Below are 16,817 nucleotides of genomic sequence, written 5' to 3'. Positions count from 1 at the left end.
CAGCAAAGTTACCCCGAAAGTGTCCTGGGGATGAGTAGGGAGCAGATCTTTTCCTCTGCCTTGGAAAACCTGTCTTCGCCTTTGACAGAGGGGTTTGGAAAGACCTGTTCCCCTAACATGGTCCAAATGAATTCTTCCTGATATCCGTCAAGGTCCATATGTGAAGGAGAGGGAGAAACACTCTTATATAGGTAAAATGTCACACAGGATTGGATCGAAGCAAGCCATAGTTAAGCGGGCCATCCCTGTCCTTGAGTCAAGAGACCCTTTCCTCCTAATGTCATACCCAATGTGCCTTGCTCCATCGGACGTTGAGGGGACAAGAAGGAAAGAAAAGCCCGCAGTAAAGCAAGATAAAGGAATCCGTTCTCAAACCCACTTGTACTCGCTTACTGTCCTAACTCCACCATCTCTCAATCTACATCTTCAAAGAGTCACTCTGATACCACCACCCCTAGTGTGAGTCAGGCCTTTGATACGCAAATGCCTCTTTAAAGCCAGGCTTCGAAGAGATCTCCTGTTGGGAGCTACTGGGCTTGGCTCAGAGAATGTTTTCATCCTCTCAGACTTTTTGTATTTATTTACAAAGATTGGATATCGCTTTTATCCAAAGCGCTGAATAGAAGGACAGTCGGCACAATGAATGCAAAGATTGCAACATGAACCAAGATAAATATTCTCACAAGACAATTCAGGGAAGAAAACATTTTTTTTAAGGAGACACAGACTGTCACAAATGGAGTTTAAGATGTTTCTTAAACTTGTTAAGAGTAGGACATGAGCAAATCTCCAAGGGTAGAGCGTTCCAGAGATGAAGGCAAGAAGTTGGAGAGAATGGAATCGAGAAGGTGCACCGGTTGGTCGTAGGGCAGAAAGAAGATGCTGAGAGGCAGAACTAGGTTCTCTAGTAGGAGAATACAGGGAAATCAGGGAACATAACTGGAAGGACAAAGCATGAATACTCCTAAAAATTAAACAGAGAAACTGAAACTCACGCCATTGTTTTATTGGACGTCAATGGATACGGGACAAGTAGGAGGAGATATTAGATAACACAGGTAGACAAAAACAAGGTTCTCACTGCAGAATGTAAAATTGATTGTAACGGAATAGTGGCTTTTGCCTCATTCGGACTGCATACAGTTAGGCGCCTGTAATCCATTTCATTACTTAGCTAGTTTGAGCTGACAGGATTGACACTAGTATGTTACACATCAGATGTGGCTTTGATAATTATGTTAGCTATCAGCCGCCATACCAAAAACCTAGGTATGTCTTACATTTCCAGATTATCCTACCACCTGGTGATAGTTTAGCATCATTTGTATAGTTTTAGATAGGAGTTGCAGACCTAAATGCTGCCTCTGCACTGCAGTAACTTTGCTGTTACAGTGGTTGTCAAAAAGGGCACCTGTGACCTCTGAAACTGCTCTGTGCCACTGCAAGGCAGACACTGCAGATTGGGATGCTGCTGCTGCAGGTTACAGGTGTACACTTTTGTCATAGAGTTTAATGAAAGCGTGGTCTGTTGAGCAGACCACCCTTCCTTAGGTGGATGACGCGCATCATTTTATTATTAATAAAAATCGAAAAAGCTGGACTTTTACACCTTCACGAGATGACAATCCTCCACAACAACAGTCAAGTTTGCTCTAGAAATGAGAGGATTTTGGTTATTCAGGTTTTGTATTTACATTTGTTAGAGTTCCACTGTATTTGCTCAGACCAGTGACATTCTGGTGTGCCTTATTGAGCAGGTTAATGCATCTGGTATACTATTTGTCATTTGGTCATAATTATGTTTGTTATTCAAATAGTGCGTTTCTGATGGATAATGTCTCTGACCAAATCATGCTCTGCTGGTTTATAAAGATTTCCTATAATTCATATACATTTTTTTTTCATAAAAAGTGATAATAGGATAAGTGTTTGGCAGATGTGTATTTGGGACTTTACAATCACCTATCTTTTTTGTATATTATTATAAACAACTGCGTGTCATGTTTACCTATAACCACGTAATTTCTTTTGTTTGCAACCCAATTCTCTATATGTTGTGTTTTACGCTCGATAATGGTGGCTCGATTACAGCGTTGATGCTGTATTAGTATGAGATGAGTCTTACCTGGCTTATAGTAACAGGTCCTGCTTTGATTATAGTGACATAAAGGTGATTTGTAGAGAAACAAGGTACCTTCTTCGCTGAACCCCTTATATAATAAGAGGTAAACAAGTTCCCTTTATTTCTATAACCACAATAAATATAGGATGTTTATGTTTCTGTGGCTTGCTCAATCTTATAAAATAGCACAGCCTTGTGTCATTTTTCATTTTATTTGTATGTACCAACCCCCCCCTCAACCCGTTGGACAGAATGAAAACTGCATTTCAAAATTAGAATTTGAAAGATAGATTTTTGAATCTTTCACACAAAATACACTGTAATGTATCAGTTAGATATCAGTCACATAAGAATCTCAAGTTAGGATTTAAAATGATAGTATTATATTATTTAATTCATATCAGCTCCACCGACCAAGCATCAGGGCTGTTACTGATTTTCATTGCCACTCTGTGTTGCATTTCTTTTACTGTTGTTGTTATCCAGTGTAACCAGGGCCGGTCTTACAACAGATTGCACCCCAGGCGGGAAGCATCGTTGGCGTCTCCTCTCCCCAGACCTGTGATCTCATGCATGTGTCATGGGCTGAGCAGCGGGAGTGTGGACTATGAGTTAACAAAATTGGCAATGCTGGCATCTGCTGAATTTCATGAACCTCAGAAAACAGCAATAAGAGGGTCAAACCCGAACAGACCTGGTTATGTTAGTCTGCTTTTGATTTTCATTTTTAGTAATAATGACCAGTGTGCTGCTGTGACTCAGGTCAGAGAATCGACAATTACAGATCTACACTAATGTCATTCTTATGACCTCAAACATTTAGCCACTCTTAAAGGTGATGAACTGTTCTTGAACAGTGTTACTCGAACCTCCAAGAACAAGCACCAGCAACATACCCACTGATAGCTGTACAAGCTCGTCTACCTCAGCATTAAAATACATGCATTTAGGCAATCTGTATTGCATCAAATATTTCACATATACTTAGGAGGGACACACGTAAACAATATCACTACTCCATGTGAGCGGTAAAGTCTACTTTAAACATATGCAGAGAGTTGACGTGCATGTACAATTCAACATAGCTCCCAATGTTAATATTGGAGAGGTGACGTTCTAAAATTATGACATTACAATGTGGACATTACATTGAAACACACTACAGTGCATTACCACGGCAGAGAAATGGCAGTTCGAGTATTGAGGTTTGTTTCGCTCATGCTCATGAGCTCTCAATATTCTTAAATATTTCCTTCGTGATCACTCATTTTAGCTCCCGACAGCACCATGAAACTGTAAGATCGCAAAGAAAAACGATGTCGACCAACCCAAAATAAAAACATAAACAATCAAATTCTTAAAGGGTGGAAGGTAACCTTTTCTTGGGACTCGTTAAGTTAGCTTTTTGCAAATTACTAGTCGCGTGCTGCTTGAATAACAGCGGCCCTTGCACATTGTGCAGTGTATAGACGAATTTCATTTCAAGGGACTTGGAGTACTGCGGTTGTCAGGGGAAGCATCTCCAGTGTACACCAAGCATAGTGTGCTTTCCCTCCACCTTCACCCCCCAGCCTTGCAGCACTGTGCTTTTTCACATTCTCTATCATGGTAAAGAACATTGGGCGAGAAATGGACTATGCAGAAGGAGTGGCCTCCCCAGGGTGTGTTTAGCTGCTGGTGTATCAAATGCAGAAATGGGTGGCATCAAGAGCCCCACGCTCTGAAACACCTTTTGCACACTGGTTGGTCACACGACAGAAAGTGTGAGCAGGTGATTCCCCAACACTTGAACCATTCTTTAGAGACCTGGCTTTGATTAATGTGGCGTTAGCTAGTCATGGTCATTTCCCAGCGTTTGTGTTAAAGGAGATCAGAAGCTGCACCGTGCTGGGTATTTTAAAGGCCATGAATTGATGCTACAGCATGTTGCCCCCAATGGAACAAAGAAAGTGAAGCATGCATCCTGCAAGTCTGGGTATTTGCATTATCCGGAATACTGGCCAACCGCCCACGGAGACGGTTTCTACTGTATTTGCTGAGTTGCTTTCCCAAGCCAGCTGCTGTGCAGACTTTGCTCAGCTTTTGGTCCAGTGCCTGCATCCATCCTTCTCACCATCATTCACAAGGTGTGTTTGTGTAGGTGTTTGTTTATCTCGTTAGACTAGCGTGATTGCTATTCCAAACAAAAGAAGCACAACGACAAAGAATAGTATAAAACAAGTCTGAGCGAACAGTGAAATGTATGAAACTCTTGCACTAAAATAAAGTCAGCAGTGCATGCCCAGGAAAGAGGGAACGATGAACAATATGCTCGTGAGTGGGAACTAGGGGGCCATAGTAACCTCCAAACTGGCCCACGTCTCGTACTGGCCCCAGGGCCACACCCTCGAAGTGATTGCGGCCTGCCGCGGGCCGAATGGCCGACGAACAGACCAATCCAACCCCACTGGAACGTGCAACTGTCTAAGATCTGCTGACGGTGACACTCTGCCCAGGTCTTCCGAGAACCGGCCTTTTGATCTCCTGAGGAGAGTCCACCACCAGTGCTCGCTTCCTTTTTCATGACTACTTGAGCCTTGACAAAAGTGTCTAGCTTTGTGGCCTCCAGAGGCCGTTCTTGGTTGACCCAGTCATCTCCGCAATACCATTTTAAAATAAATAAAACACCTATGCAGCAATAGGCCTCACCTGCGAGGACGGGAGCAGGAGGAAAGAAGTGTGCTTGCCTCGGCAGGTTGTAGTTACTGCCGGGTGTCCTGAAACAAGGCCAATCAGCGAGGGCAGGATGCGGCAACTATTTGTATTTGCTGATTCTGCTACTGCTTGGCAGTGTGTGCTTGTGATGGGAACAACTTCAGGATTTAGTGACTCACTCGCTCCTCTTTTCCGTAATGGCTGGGCATGCCCAGGAAAGAGGGAACGACGAACAATATGCTTGGGAGTGGGAACTAGGGGGCCATAGTAACCTCCAAACCGCCCCATGTGTCGTACTGGCCCCCAGGGCCTCACCCTCGAAGTGATTTTGGCCTGCCGCGGGCCGAATGGCCGATGAACGGACCAATCCAACCCCGCTGGAACGTGCAACTGTCTAAGATCTGCTGACGGTGACACTCTGCCCAGGTCTTCCGAGAACCGGCCTTTTGATCTCCTGAGGAGAGTCCACCACCAGTGCTCGCTTCCTTTTTCATGACTACTTGAGCCACGACAAAAGTGTCTAGCTTTGTGGCCTCCAGAGGCTGTTCTTTGTTGGGCCAGTCATCTCCGCAATACCATTTTAAAATAAATAAAACACCTATGCAGCAATAGGCCTCACCTGCGAGGACGGGAGCAGGAGGAAAGAAGTGTGCTTGCCTCGGCAGGCTGTAGTTACTGCCGGGTGTCCTGAAACAAGGCCAATCAGCGAGGGCAGGATGCGGCAACTGTTTGTATTTGCTGATTCTGCTGCTGCTGGGCAGTGTGTGCTTGTGATGGGAACAACTTCAGGATTTAGTGACCCAATCGCTTCTCTTTTCCGTAATGGCCGGGGCCGACAACACCAGCCAGCACCAATCGATCCACACTTCAGTGTCAGTGCACGCCCATAGCCTGGAAGAGGGCACACCGCACGTGCGCCCATGGGCCTGGCAGGCGCCAGCAGCGCCGGCGCCACCCTGGGCCGGTGGAAGGTAATAAAGCAACAAATGTTGCTAATTTATTTGCCAATTGCCCTGCCCTGCCTGAGGGCCAAGGCCAGGCCTGTTTCTTGGCCCGGGCGAGGCGGGCAACTGCCTGGGGCGCAATAGCCCTGGAGGGCGCAATTGCCCCGGTCCCTGGAGCCTCTGGAGGGGATGGAATTCCCCAGTTTGTGCGGCGGCGCACTGATGTGGGGAATGTTCTGCATGTCAGGTGCTGCCGCTGCTCCTTCCGACTGTAATGTCACGTAGTACAAAAGTACTACGTGACATTACAGAAGTCAGAGGCTCCCTCTGACCACTTTCGCACCACTTGGGGTGGGGGACATAAGCACACCAATAAAACACTTGATGTCCCCCTGCAGTTTAGACCAGCCCCTTCCATCACAATGCTGGCAGGAAACTGCTAATGGTGGCCCATTAGTCACTAAATGGTTTCGTGCTGGCATTGGGATGGGAGGGGAGGTGCAGTGGGCTGTGGGGAGTGGGCGTGCCTTGCAGGGAAGCACCGTGGGCCCCGACACGGTACAAACAGAGACCCGTTTGGGCCCATGGTGCGTCCCTGCAAGCCCAGAAAATGGCCAAAATAATAGTTTAAAACAGCGCTATTTCTTTCATGCCACTTCTTTTCCAAACAATATCAATTACACTTGAAACCACTTCCATGGCACTGGTGAGGAGTTACTTCACTATGCGGATAATAGTTTTGACCAGTGTTGCTGAGTAAATATTCTTTAAGCCACAAACAGGTTTATTTATTTATGAAATGTTTGTCGGGTACATGGGGACGGATAATTTATTTATTTATGCAATGTTTGTCGGATACCTGTATCCGACACACATTGCATAAATAAATAAATAATCCTGGTCCGTGTATCCTTACAACAGTCAAGACTTTACTGTATCAAAGCATACACTTGATCCGATTCAAACAATGTTAAAGTGATTGTTTATTGGGTTCAGGTGTCTCCTTGTCATTGCCCTTTTGGCTTAGGTTGCCTCCAAACCCCCTTCAGAATCTTGTGTTCTTTGCTGGTTGTATATACTGCATCCTATGCCATATTCATGGTCTCTTGGTGTGCCCAGTCCTCATTATCTGCAGCCTAAGTGGGACTGGGGCATAAAATTGTCTTTGGCACCAGTGGAAAAGTTGCCCACCGTTGCAAATGGCAATTCATTCCTTGTGTGACGGACTGTTTGACTTTGGGTAGGAGTTCCTTAATGGTGTAGTTTGGAAATGGCACACAGGGTGCGGTGGGAGTGGTGCGCGGGGTGCGGTGGGAGTGGTGCGCGGGGTGCAGCGGGAGTGGAGTGCGGGGTGCGGTGGGAGTGGCGCATAGGATGGTGTGCGGGGGGGGGGCGCATTCCTAGTGTTTCGTCCAGGGCACCAAATTGACTAGAAACTGCCCTGGCTGAGGCCACAGCATGCAGCAGTGCCAGTGGTAGAACACACGTGTAACATGTTTGTTTCCTAACATTATAAAAATGAACAGGCACATTAATTTTTATAATGTTAGGAAACAAACGTGTTACACATGTATTCTAGCACTGGCACTGTGGACTGCTGGTGCAGCGCCCCTCAGAGCCTGACTGACGTCAGGCAGCCGCCTGTGCTGCCTGATGCAAAGACCGGCCCTGATTGTAACATGTGTTATCTGCCCATGTTTAGAGCTGCACTGTTGGCAGAACTTCTTTTTATTCTTCCTAGAACCTAGAACTATCAGTCATCAGGGCCTTTGCTGATAGCCTCTTGAACACCACATCGTGTGTCATGCGACCTGACTTCGGACTAAAGATTTTGCTTTCACTCTGATGTTTCACTCTGCTGAAATTCTCTTATTGCTGTTTCCTTACCTGTGTAACATATGTTATCTGCCCATCTTTGCAGCCACATTGGTGGCAACCATTGATTGCTCTGTGTTTTGGCTAGAAAGGTTTACAATATGTTTCTGCTGCTTGGATCTACCGACCATCAGTTCTGTCCGGTATGCAGTCATTTTGCCGGCAGTTTTATTTTCGTTGTAATATTTTATGAAAAAATGACATCGAAAAAACTAATTGAAAACTTTAGGGTGTAAGGTGGAATAAGAGCTAGGGGGGTTTGGGATAGTTATAAAATAATAGGGTTGGGGAGTTTGGAGGTGGAATCCCCCACACCATTTAAAAAAAAAAATGATTTGGCTCACTGAACTTCAAAGGCTTCCTTCGGAGCCGTGGTTTTCGGAGCAGCTGAGGGCCACTCGATTGAAAAATAGACAAGTGAATGGAAATGGCGCATTGCCTATGATCCTGCTCTTAAGACCCAGTACAAGGATTGCTCAGCGGCCTATTCGGGTGCTATTTTAGCGGCAAAGAAATCTTACTTTGCCCAGAGAATCAAAACTTCCTTGGGTAAGCCCAAGGCCCATTTTGCAGCTGTTAAATCTCTATCTTCTTCGATAAAATGTACACCTATGTCAAGCCGACCCAGGAGCTCTGTGACTCCTTATCCCAGTTTTTCATTAGGAATATTGAGATTATTCGTGCCAACATCTCAGTTAGCTCTGCACTAGCTGCCACTACATCCACTCTTGGCAATATACCTTTTGACTATGTCATGGGTACCATGCGATCAGGTTTGTCTTCTTTCGCTCTCTTCTCTGAGGAGTCGGTATTCAAGGCCATTCAACAGATCAAATCCAGCGCCCCAACTGATGTGGTGCCATTGAGAGTTTTGAAGGAGATCTTCTCTGACCTTTTAGGGTTGATCAAGGAAGGCGTAAATGCCTCCTGCCATTCGTGGTATATCCCGCCTGAGTTAAAGGCCGCTAAGGTAATCCACCTTTTAGAAAAACCTTTGCTGGACTCTTCTTTACCTTCTATTTTTCGTCCTATTTCTCTTCTGCCTGCGCTTATGAAACTTTTGGGATCACTGGTTTCACCTCTCTTGTCTTCTTTTCTTGAGTTATCTGATCGGCTTCACCCAATCCAGTCAGGCTTTCGACCGGGCAGGGGCACTAAGAGCGTCCTGGTTTCTGTCCAGGATGACATAGACAGGCTGGTGGATGCGGGGGGAGTTGGAGCCCTGATTTTATTACACCTATCAGCGGCTTTAGACACTGTGGACCATCCCACCATGCTTTCCCGCCTGGCCCAGATCGGCATATCTGGTCAAGTATTAGCCTGGTTTACTTTTTCCTAGCTGATAGATCTCAATCTCTTCTGCTTCCTTCTTTCTCTTCTAATCCCTGCCACCTTAGTTGTGGTGTGCCTCAGGGCTCTGCTCTGTCCCCCATTCTCTTCAACATTTACATCTGGGCACTAGTGTGCCTCATCCGCTCCTTTGGCGTCAGGTGCTACTCCTATGCCGACTACACCCAGATCCTGATCAGTTTAGATCTTGATCGGGCTGAGGTGGTGTTGTGCCTTCATCAGTGCCTAACGACCTTAGGGGAGTGGATGGGCCTAAACTGGCTGAAGTTGAATGGGGACAAAACAAAGGTGTTGGTGGTGGGTTCCCCTCCTGATCCCTCACTCTGGATTGCTTCTTTCTTCTTTCTCGCCTTCTTCTTTAGGCTCTCTTCCTGTCCCCACGGCTAAGGTGAAAAATGTAGGGGGTGATTATACAGCCACTTTTTTTCCATGGATGCCCAGGTATCCGCTGTATGCCAGACTGGGTTTTTCCATCTGAACATTTTAAAAAAGGTGCTTCATATGATACCGCCATCTCTGCTACCCCGGTCGTGGCTGCGATGTTGTTGAGTCGGTTGGACTAATGCAACTCTATCTGGCACAGCCTAAGGGATTGGTCCACCAACTTCAACGTATTCAAGATCTTGCAGCATGTGTGGTTGTGGGTCACCCTTCGGGCTCACATTTCCCCAGTTATACACCTTTTGCAATGGCTCCCGGTTGCCCAGCGTATTGAATTCATGGCGCTGTGCATTGTTCACTGGGCTCTGCATGACCAGGAGGCAGAGTATCTTTGTAGTAAATTTGTGCGCTACCTTCCGAAGCGTTCCTTGCGATCAGTATCCGCTGGCCTGCTGTGTGTGCCCTCCTTCCGTCGCTCTCGGATTGGCAGACATGCTTTTTCTATTGATGCGGCTCAGCTGTGGAATAAACTTCCTTTGGTAATGAAAAAAAAGTCCAACCATATGGCATTCTGAGCTCAGTGGCTGATGGCCTATGGCGTCTCTATTCCTGGGCTTCTATCTCTTCCTCTCTAGCGCCATGATGCTTTCGGGCGACCGTGCACTATATAAGAATTCATGACATAACATAACATAAACATCGATTTGTTTTTTCAAGGTAGTTTTTTCATAAAAGATTAAATCGTAAGAAAAGCTGGCAGCAAAAGAACATAGAACTGTTCTGTCGGCCTGACATCACCACCACTGCTGATTTCCTCTTGGACCCCAGGGACTTGCACCACATGACTCAGTGTAACCATTTTAGTTTGTTGCATGAGGGCATTCTTTAAGGGCTCCATTACGGGACTGTTTGAGACTGCTTCAGACTATCGGAACTCATACATTTGGAACCCTACTGTTGTCCCCACAATAAAGAGGGTCATTTCTATTTTTGCTAAAGGTAGTTGTGGCATAATAGATATAGGAGCTTCTGGGAATTCTTCACTGGTTTTTGTATCACAAAGACTGTCAGCTGCTGGGAAAGACTCCACAGTCCCTGCTAAAAATGCATGTTGTGCTATAAAAAGTGGAGTTGCCCTTTAAGATTTATTAGTAAATGAAGAAATAGATCTCATGGTTGTATGCTTGGTTTCCTCAAGATAGTTCAACTGTTTCTAGTGCATAGTCTTATGCTTTGGCACATTGATATTAAGGTATGTTTTATTTGGATCATGGGACCTGATTTACGCCAACAACAAAAAGTGCCATGAGTAAGTGCTACATTCACAAGGTATGGTCCAACATTACATTTTGATTAATATAGTTCTTATTTATCATCACAAATATTGCTGTGCTTGTAATTTGAATTGTGTTCTTCTGCTCTATGTTGTTTGTGCTTTAAATAGTTTTGCCCTTTCACACATAAGTATGCTGATTTGAGATCTAGCTGCAACTAAGCAGTGCCCATAAACACTTACATATTTCTAACCATTTAATGTAAGAGGCAATCGTACAGTACAAAAAGGTTTATTCAGAAACAGTTTGTAAACATTTGAGGTAAATTGACATTTACATCAACTTGTTCTTACAGAATTTCACACACAAGGCACTTCTGCGAAGACAGCTCTTGGAACAGTTTGCTGCTTTTCATGTAATTGCATCCCTGGCTAACCAGAACACTCTCAACATCTATGTCAAAGTATCTAAAGGGAAAACTGAAATGATTTGGGTAACAGAAACCTCTGAGGGAGGTATTAGCTGTAACTCATTGTTTAGCCATGAGAATTCCTGTAAAGAAGAACACATACTTCCAACTGTACAATACTTTTTCACATGGGTTTTGCGAGTTTGAATCCGTACACTTGATTTCACTAATGTACTCCTCTTAACACAATTAGCCGATGATGTCATAATTCTTTCAAAAAATGTAAAACCTTTCTCATTTCATATAACACCCAGTGTGCTCAACAAGCATCATTCCATAAGCCCTCTTAGTGTGCAGCGATTCAGAATCAAAGTAACTAGAGTTTCTACTAGTTTTCAACAAAACATCCAAACACAAAAAAGAAAAAAAGATGTTGTCTTCAGATTGCTACCTGGTTTGGGATCAATTCATAAACATTATGAACAGCTACTTATGTCCTACCAGCATGTGTGTTTTCTAAATTATATATGTATTCAACCTACATTTCTAACTTTTCTAAAATTTAATTTTTATGTGTACAGTACTAAATAAAAAAAAACTTTGTTTTTTTCAAAATAACATATAAGGGAAACAACAGATTTACAAGGACTATTTTTATTTGTGTAATACCAATGAAGACTTCCATATGTGTATTTTGTTCATCTGTGCAATTGTAACTTGGAAATCAACTGCTAGCATGACACAACTCTACATTAGAATAACTGTTGAAGTGTGATTATTCTTCGCAATTACCGCATTTTAATTCTTAACCTGAAAAGCATACTATGTATGGTTTTCATACTGCTTAAATATTTTTTAAAAAACTTTAAACCGTAGTTAAACATTGGGTATCTTCTCCCTAAAGAAAACATTTTTGAACAATGATCCAATTCATCATCATCATATAAAGTCTAATTTAGTTTTGACAGCAGGTAAACCGTTATGAACCATATTAGTTAATCATGAACACATTGGTTTCTTAAATTAGCTTATTGGTAGGCCATGTGCTTTTACCTAAGTTATCACTGTAGAAAAACAGGAAGAAACATTAATACTATTTATTGTTTCCTCCAAAACTGTAAATTGTGCAGATCTTTAAATGTATTTCACATTAACAGATTGTGCTATATCTTAAATGCATGGCACGATATCACCCAATGGAAGAAACAATTGAAGACATCAAATTATAAATTTGATACATAATTGGAAAATGTTAACAAACATAAGTGGTACATTATTCAAAGTGCAACTCTTTCTTGATTTTGATTGTTTAGATATTTCTTAGGTTACATATTTTCAAATTTGACTAAGATTTGAGCATGAAGGAATCTGGAAAAAAATTCTCTCCTGTTCATAAAGTGAAGATGATACATTTATTAACAGTTTTAACATGGTATTGTTCAAAACACCAGCTACAATGCCATTTTGGAGAGTGACAAACATGATTACATGGCATTTCCACTGATCTCTTTACTTATAACCACCAAGGCTTTTACTTCACTCACTTTTGTCTTGATCAGATTGCCTTCTATTACAGTATCATTAGGACATATGTGTATACATTTGAATTTCCATAGGAAAGCATGGAAGCCCCAGCAGTGAATAGGATTGCATTGTCATGTTAAGACACACTGTCAATGTAGATGTTTGGGTGATGGACACACTTTTCTGATCTCCTTTCACCTTCTACTGTTTGGTGTGTACAAGGCAACGTTTTTTAGCTGTGTAGATTGTTCGAAGTGTGTATGGTACCCTTGGCCACTCAGATAATTCTGGGAGGAGTGGGTGAGAAAATTATAGGTCTGAATTGTCACAATGACTTGGGGCACTGGGCTTTTGGAAAACATATTTTGGTTTATCTCAAAGATGCAGCCACAAAAAATATATTTTGTTTACTTCTGAACTGTTAAATGCTAGCACATACAGCAACGGATGTGATCTGTCATTTCTTTTCATTTGCCCCCTACTCTCATTTGCTTTGAAGACAGAGATGTATGTTGTTAGCATACCTTTGGAATGATAGATGGTGCTATCCAATGAACTGTGCTAGTCACACATGTGTTGAAAAGTAAAAAGAGAGATGCTATCCTGAGGGACTCCTGAGGGTGTCCACTGCTTTAGTGCAAGCTCTTTCAGCAGTACTGCTTTGACCACATCACATCAATTATTGCACATTTGAAATTGGCATATCTTTTTTCACATCATACCTTTTCGTGATCTTCTTTGAAAACTCACTCAAAACATGCTGTATTTAGATAAACACTATAGTTAGTATGATAACTACCATTAATAGTGTGTTATTTGTGTAGTGCTCACGTTCTCGGATACCCAAGCATTCCCTTTGTTTGGATTGAAGTCTGTGGTGTTGTTGGGCACGACTTCATTGGGAAATAATGTTGGCTTTAAATGTGTCATGCAGCGAAATTACAATCCAGAAATAATACATGTTTATTGAACTTTGATCATAGGCAATCATTTTTTATATTCACAAGCACAATGTTCAAATAGGTGATAACATATCAATTGGTTCCTGTTTACGTTTAAGGCATGTGTACTGTAGTTCATACTGCTTTATTGTTTGTATAATTTGCTCTATATAGAGAATTATTTTGTAGAAATTCAAAGAATTGTATGAAATAACCACATTATTGCTAGATCGAAGTATCATGGTATATCTCTATAGATTGATTAAGTGAGATACTGATAACATTGCTGGTGCATAAGACAACTACTTTCTAACACCCTTGTATCATAATACCAGGTACATTATTAATGCAAGTTCTGAGTGCAATAAATGACAGTTTTCTGTTTCACTGTCCCAAATTTAATGTAAGGACAACACATTTTATGTACGAAATGTTTGCATATGATCCTGCATTTTGTAATTGAAAATGTGTTTTGCATTTTGGTTACACGTGCGTGCAGTTGCTAATTGTATCTGTGTCATGAGGTGTACCTTTATCCATTTCTGACATTTTAGTCAACATCACGGAACATGATTGAACTTGTGGACCAATATTCATGATGGAAACCCCATAACTACAAGACCCAGCATTCAAAGTGTAGTTGGCTAAAAGTCTAGGACTGGACAAATATCCTCTTCATGACACAGTGCCAGTTGGCAACTCTGCCTTCCTTTCCATACTGTTTCATGTTAGATAGTGTGCATCATTCTACTTTGTAGACACAGAGTTGTGGTGCATCTCTGAATTAAAATAATGTTAAAATGAGGTAATTCTTTAAACTATGCAGTCTATGTGGTTTACTACAATTTAATTGTGTATCTAGCTGTCTATTGATCATCCTTTATTTGCTTAAGAATTCTGCTCGTGATCAGCATAAGGGAAGTTAATCTAACATTTTTCTGCACAAACAATTCCACTTCTCGAATATAATATTCAGTCATTTCAGTTTTTTTAAAGGAAGGTACAGGTTCCATCATATTGGATCAAGGTAATGGTTTCAGGTCTTGCCACAAGGGTCAGGGAACTGACAAATTCTCTTCATAGTTAAAAAAAAATGTAGATCAGTGTTTCCCGAAGGCACTTGTATCCCACCAATGTAATGCATGGAAATGTGGGAAGATTAAAGAAGCAACCATTACCTTCTTGTTAGTTTATCTTATCACAGTTTGGCCTTATTATATAAGGACTATGACGAGGATGGCACGAACTTAGAGTAATAGAGATTACCAGTATGAAATAGGGGCAATAATCCTGTTCTAATCTATCAGGCATCCACACACACCAATGCTTATCCTTGAATGTTGAAGTGGTGCTTCTTGAATGTTCCTTTCTCAGCAGCTGATTCCTGCCATTGACTGCCCCTTGTATGTATGTCATTTTAGGTGTGCCAAGCATGCAACAAGGGAATACCTTTGAACCTCTTTTAGTGCATTTGGTTATTTAACCCGTTTATTGCAATGGTATTCATTGGCTATCTGACATGTTGATAACCATGCCAGTATGGCTAACAGGGTGATCAAATTGTGTTGAAAGTGTAACTTGTCCCACTACAACAGGGTGTGCAAACAGTAAACTTCACATTTTCAAACCTAATGTCCCAAATAGATGACAGCACCTGGGCTTCACTTTTATCTGCTCTTAATGCTTTCTTTCCAAGCATGTATGTTTTTTTTCCCCTCTCTTGATATGTTGTACAGTATGAGATGCTATACTGCTAAATCATCTGAGCGTGCTCTGCTGCCTCCAGATTTGCTAGCTCGGCTTAACCGCCGCGTATCTACGAGGACAGGCGGCTTATGCAACTCCACCTTAGTGGTCACATGTCCGTCGTCCATCTCTATCTTCCCACTCAGACTGCTGCTGCTTCCACTGCTAACAGCCCCCATTGTTAGGGAACTACCTTCTTTTCTCAGGCTGCTAAGAGCATTGGTAGAGGCACTGGCTGATGAGTAGCTTGTGGTGTATGCAGAACCAGACTTTCTCCCACGAGTTTGGTTCTCAGCAGCCATGTTTGCCCAGTTTTGTTCACAGGCCATTGCATGGTGATGGGTGTTCCCTCCATAATATGCTGTGTGGAGATGCTCCTCCACAAGTGGCACCATTTTGAAATCAGGTGGTGGGGCCCTGCTGTAGGCAGAGTGCATCAAAGCAGAAGGCACAGCTGCAACAGAACAAGATGCCTCGGTATAGTAGGGAGGGTATCCCATGCTTGGATGTGTGGTCCGAGGGTGTGGGGACACTGGCTCACTCTTGTTAAAGGCCGGGTCTGGGATATACCGGTTTGTCATGCCCTGCTTAAGCTTCTTCCAGCCTAGGTGATAAATCTCTAACATGTTAAGTAAAAGAGAAACACAAGCCACTACAAGCATAAATATGATAAATATTGTCTTTTCAGTTGGCCTGGAAATAAAACAGTCCACAGTATTTGGGCAGGGCCACCGGTTGCACCTGTAGAGGGGCTTCAGCTCAAAACCATACAGAAAATACTGTCCTACGATAAAACCAACTTCAAACAAAGTTTTGAAAATGATATTAAAAACATAAGTGCGTAGAAGTGCGCCTCCTATTCTAATCTTTCCACGTTCATCTCTGATGGGGGGCTTTTCCTTCTTTTCACCTCCCTTCTGCAACATGATTTCGTTTTCCTCGCTGTCTTTCATGCACTTCCTCAGCTGTTCTTCTTTTTCTTTTTTCTTCTCTTCCATCCGCACAATGTGTAGGACGTGCCCCAGGTAAATAAGAGTGGGGGTGGACACAAAGATAATCTGAAGCACCCAAAAGCGGATATGTGAGATGGGGAAGGCTTTGTCATAACAAACATTTTCACAACCAGGTTGTTGGGTGTTGCAGGCAAAGTCAGATTGCTCATCTCCCCAAACCTCTTCTGCCGCAGCCCCCAGGACTAGTATCCTGAATATAAAGAGTACCGTGAGCCAAACTTTGCCAATCACTGTGGAGTGTTCTTGTGCATTTTCTAGTAGCCTCCCCAGAAAGCTCCAGTCACCCATTGTTTCAGGAGTCTAACCTAAAATACAAACAACAAAAAAAGAAAGAGCAAAATGAATGTTTCACATCACTTGTCAGGCCTTACAATCAATCGATGGCAACACAGTGAGAATATACCATACAATCCTCAATATCTCAATGAACTTAGCATAAGGTTATCATAGCATAAGGTTATCAGCTTTGTTGTGAATACATTTACATATTTAACCAGAAGAAAAATGCAAATAGTCACAAACTATTGAATATGTTGTAAAATAC

General features: G+C 42.7%; 1 protein-coding gene across 1 annotated transcript; it reads right to left on the bottom strand.

Annotated features, from left to right (window-relative positions):
- Nucleotides 1-15,035: 15,035 nt before the first annotated feature.
- Nucleotides 15,036-16,569, bottom strand: GJA3 (gap junction protein alpha 3). The gene has a single exon (XM_069640144.1). It carries the CDS (start codon nt 16,559-16,561, stop codon nt 15,260-15,262), a length of 1,302 nt encoding a protein of 433 aa, XP_069496245.1. The 5' UTR covers nt 16,562-16,569; the 3' UTR covers nt 15,036-15,259.
- Nucleotides 16,570-16,817: the final 248 nt, after the last annotated feature.

This window comes from Ambystoma mexicanum, chromosome 7q, assembly GCF_040938575.1.
Source record: "Ambystoma mexicanum isolate Mex_15411 chromosome 7q, UKY_AmexF1_1, whole genome shotgun sequence".
NCBI lineage: Eukaryota > Metazoa > Chordata > Amphibia > Caudata > Ambystomatidae > Ambystoma > Ambystoma mexicanum.
The sequence above is the reverse complement of the archived record's forward strand: the minus strand, read 5'-3'. Positions and strand labels throughout refer to the sequence as shown.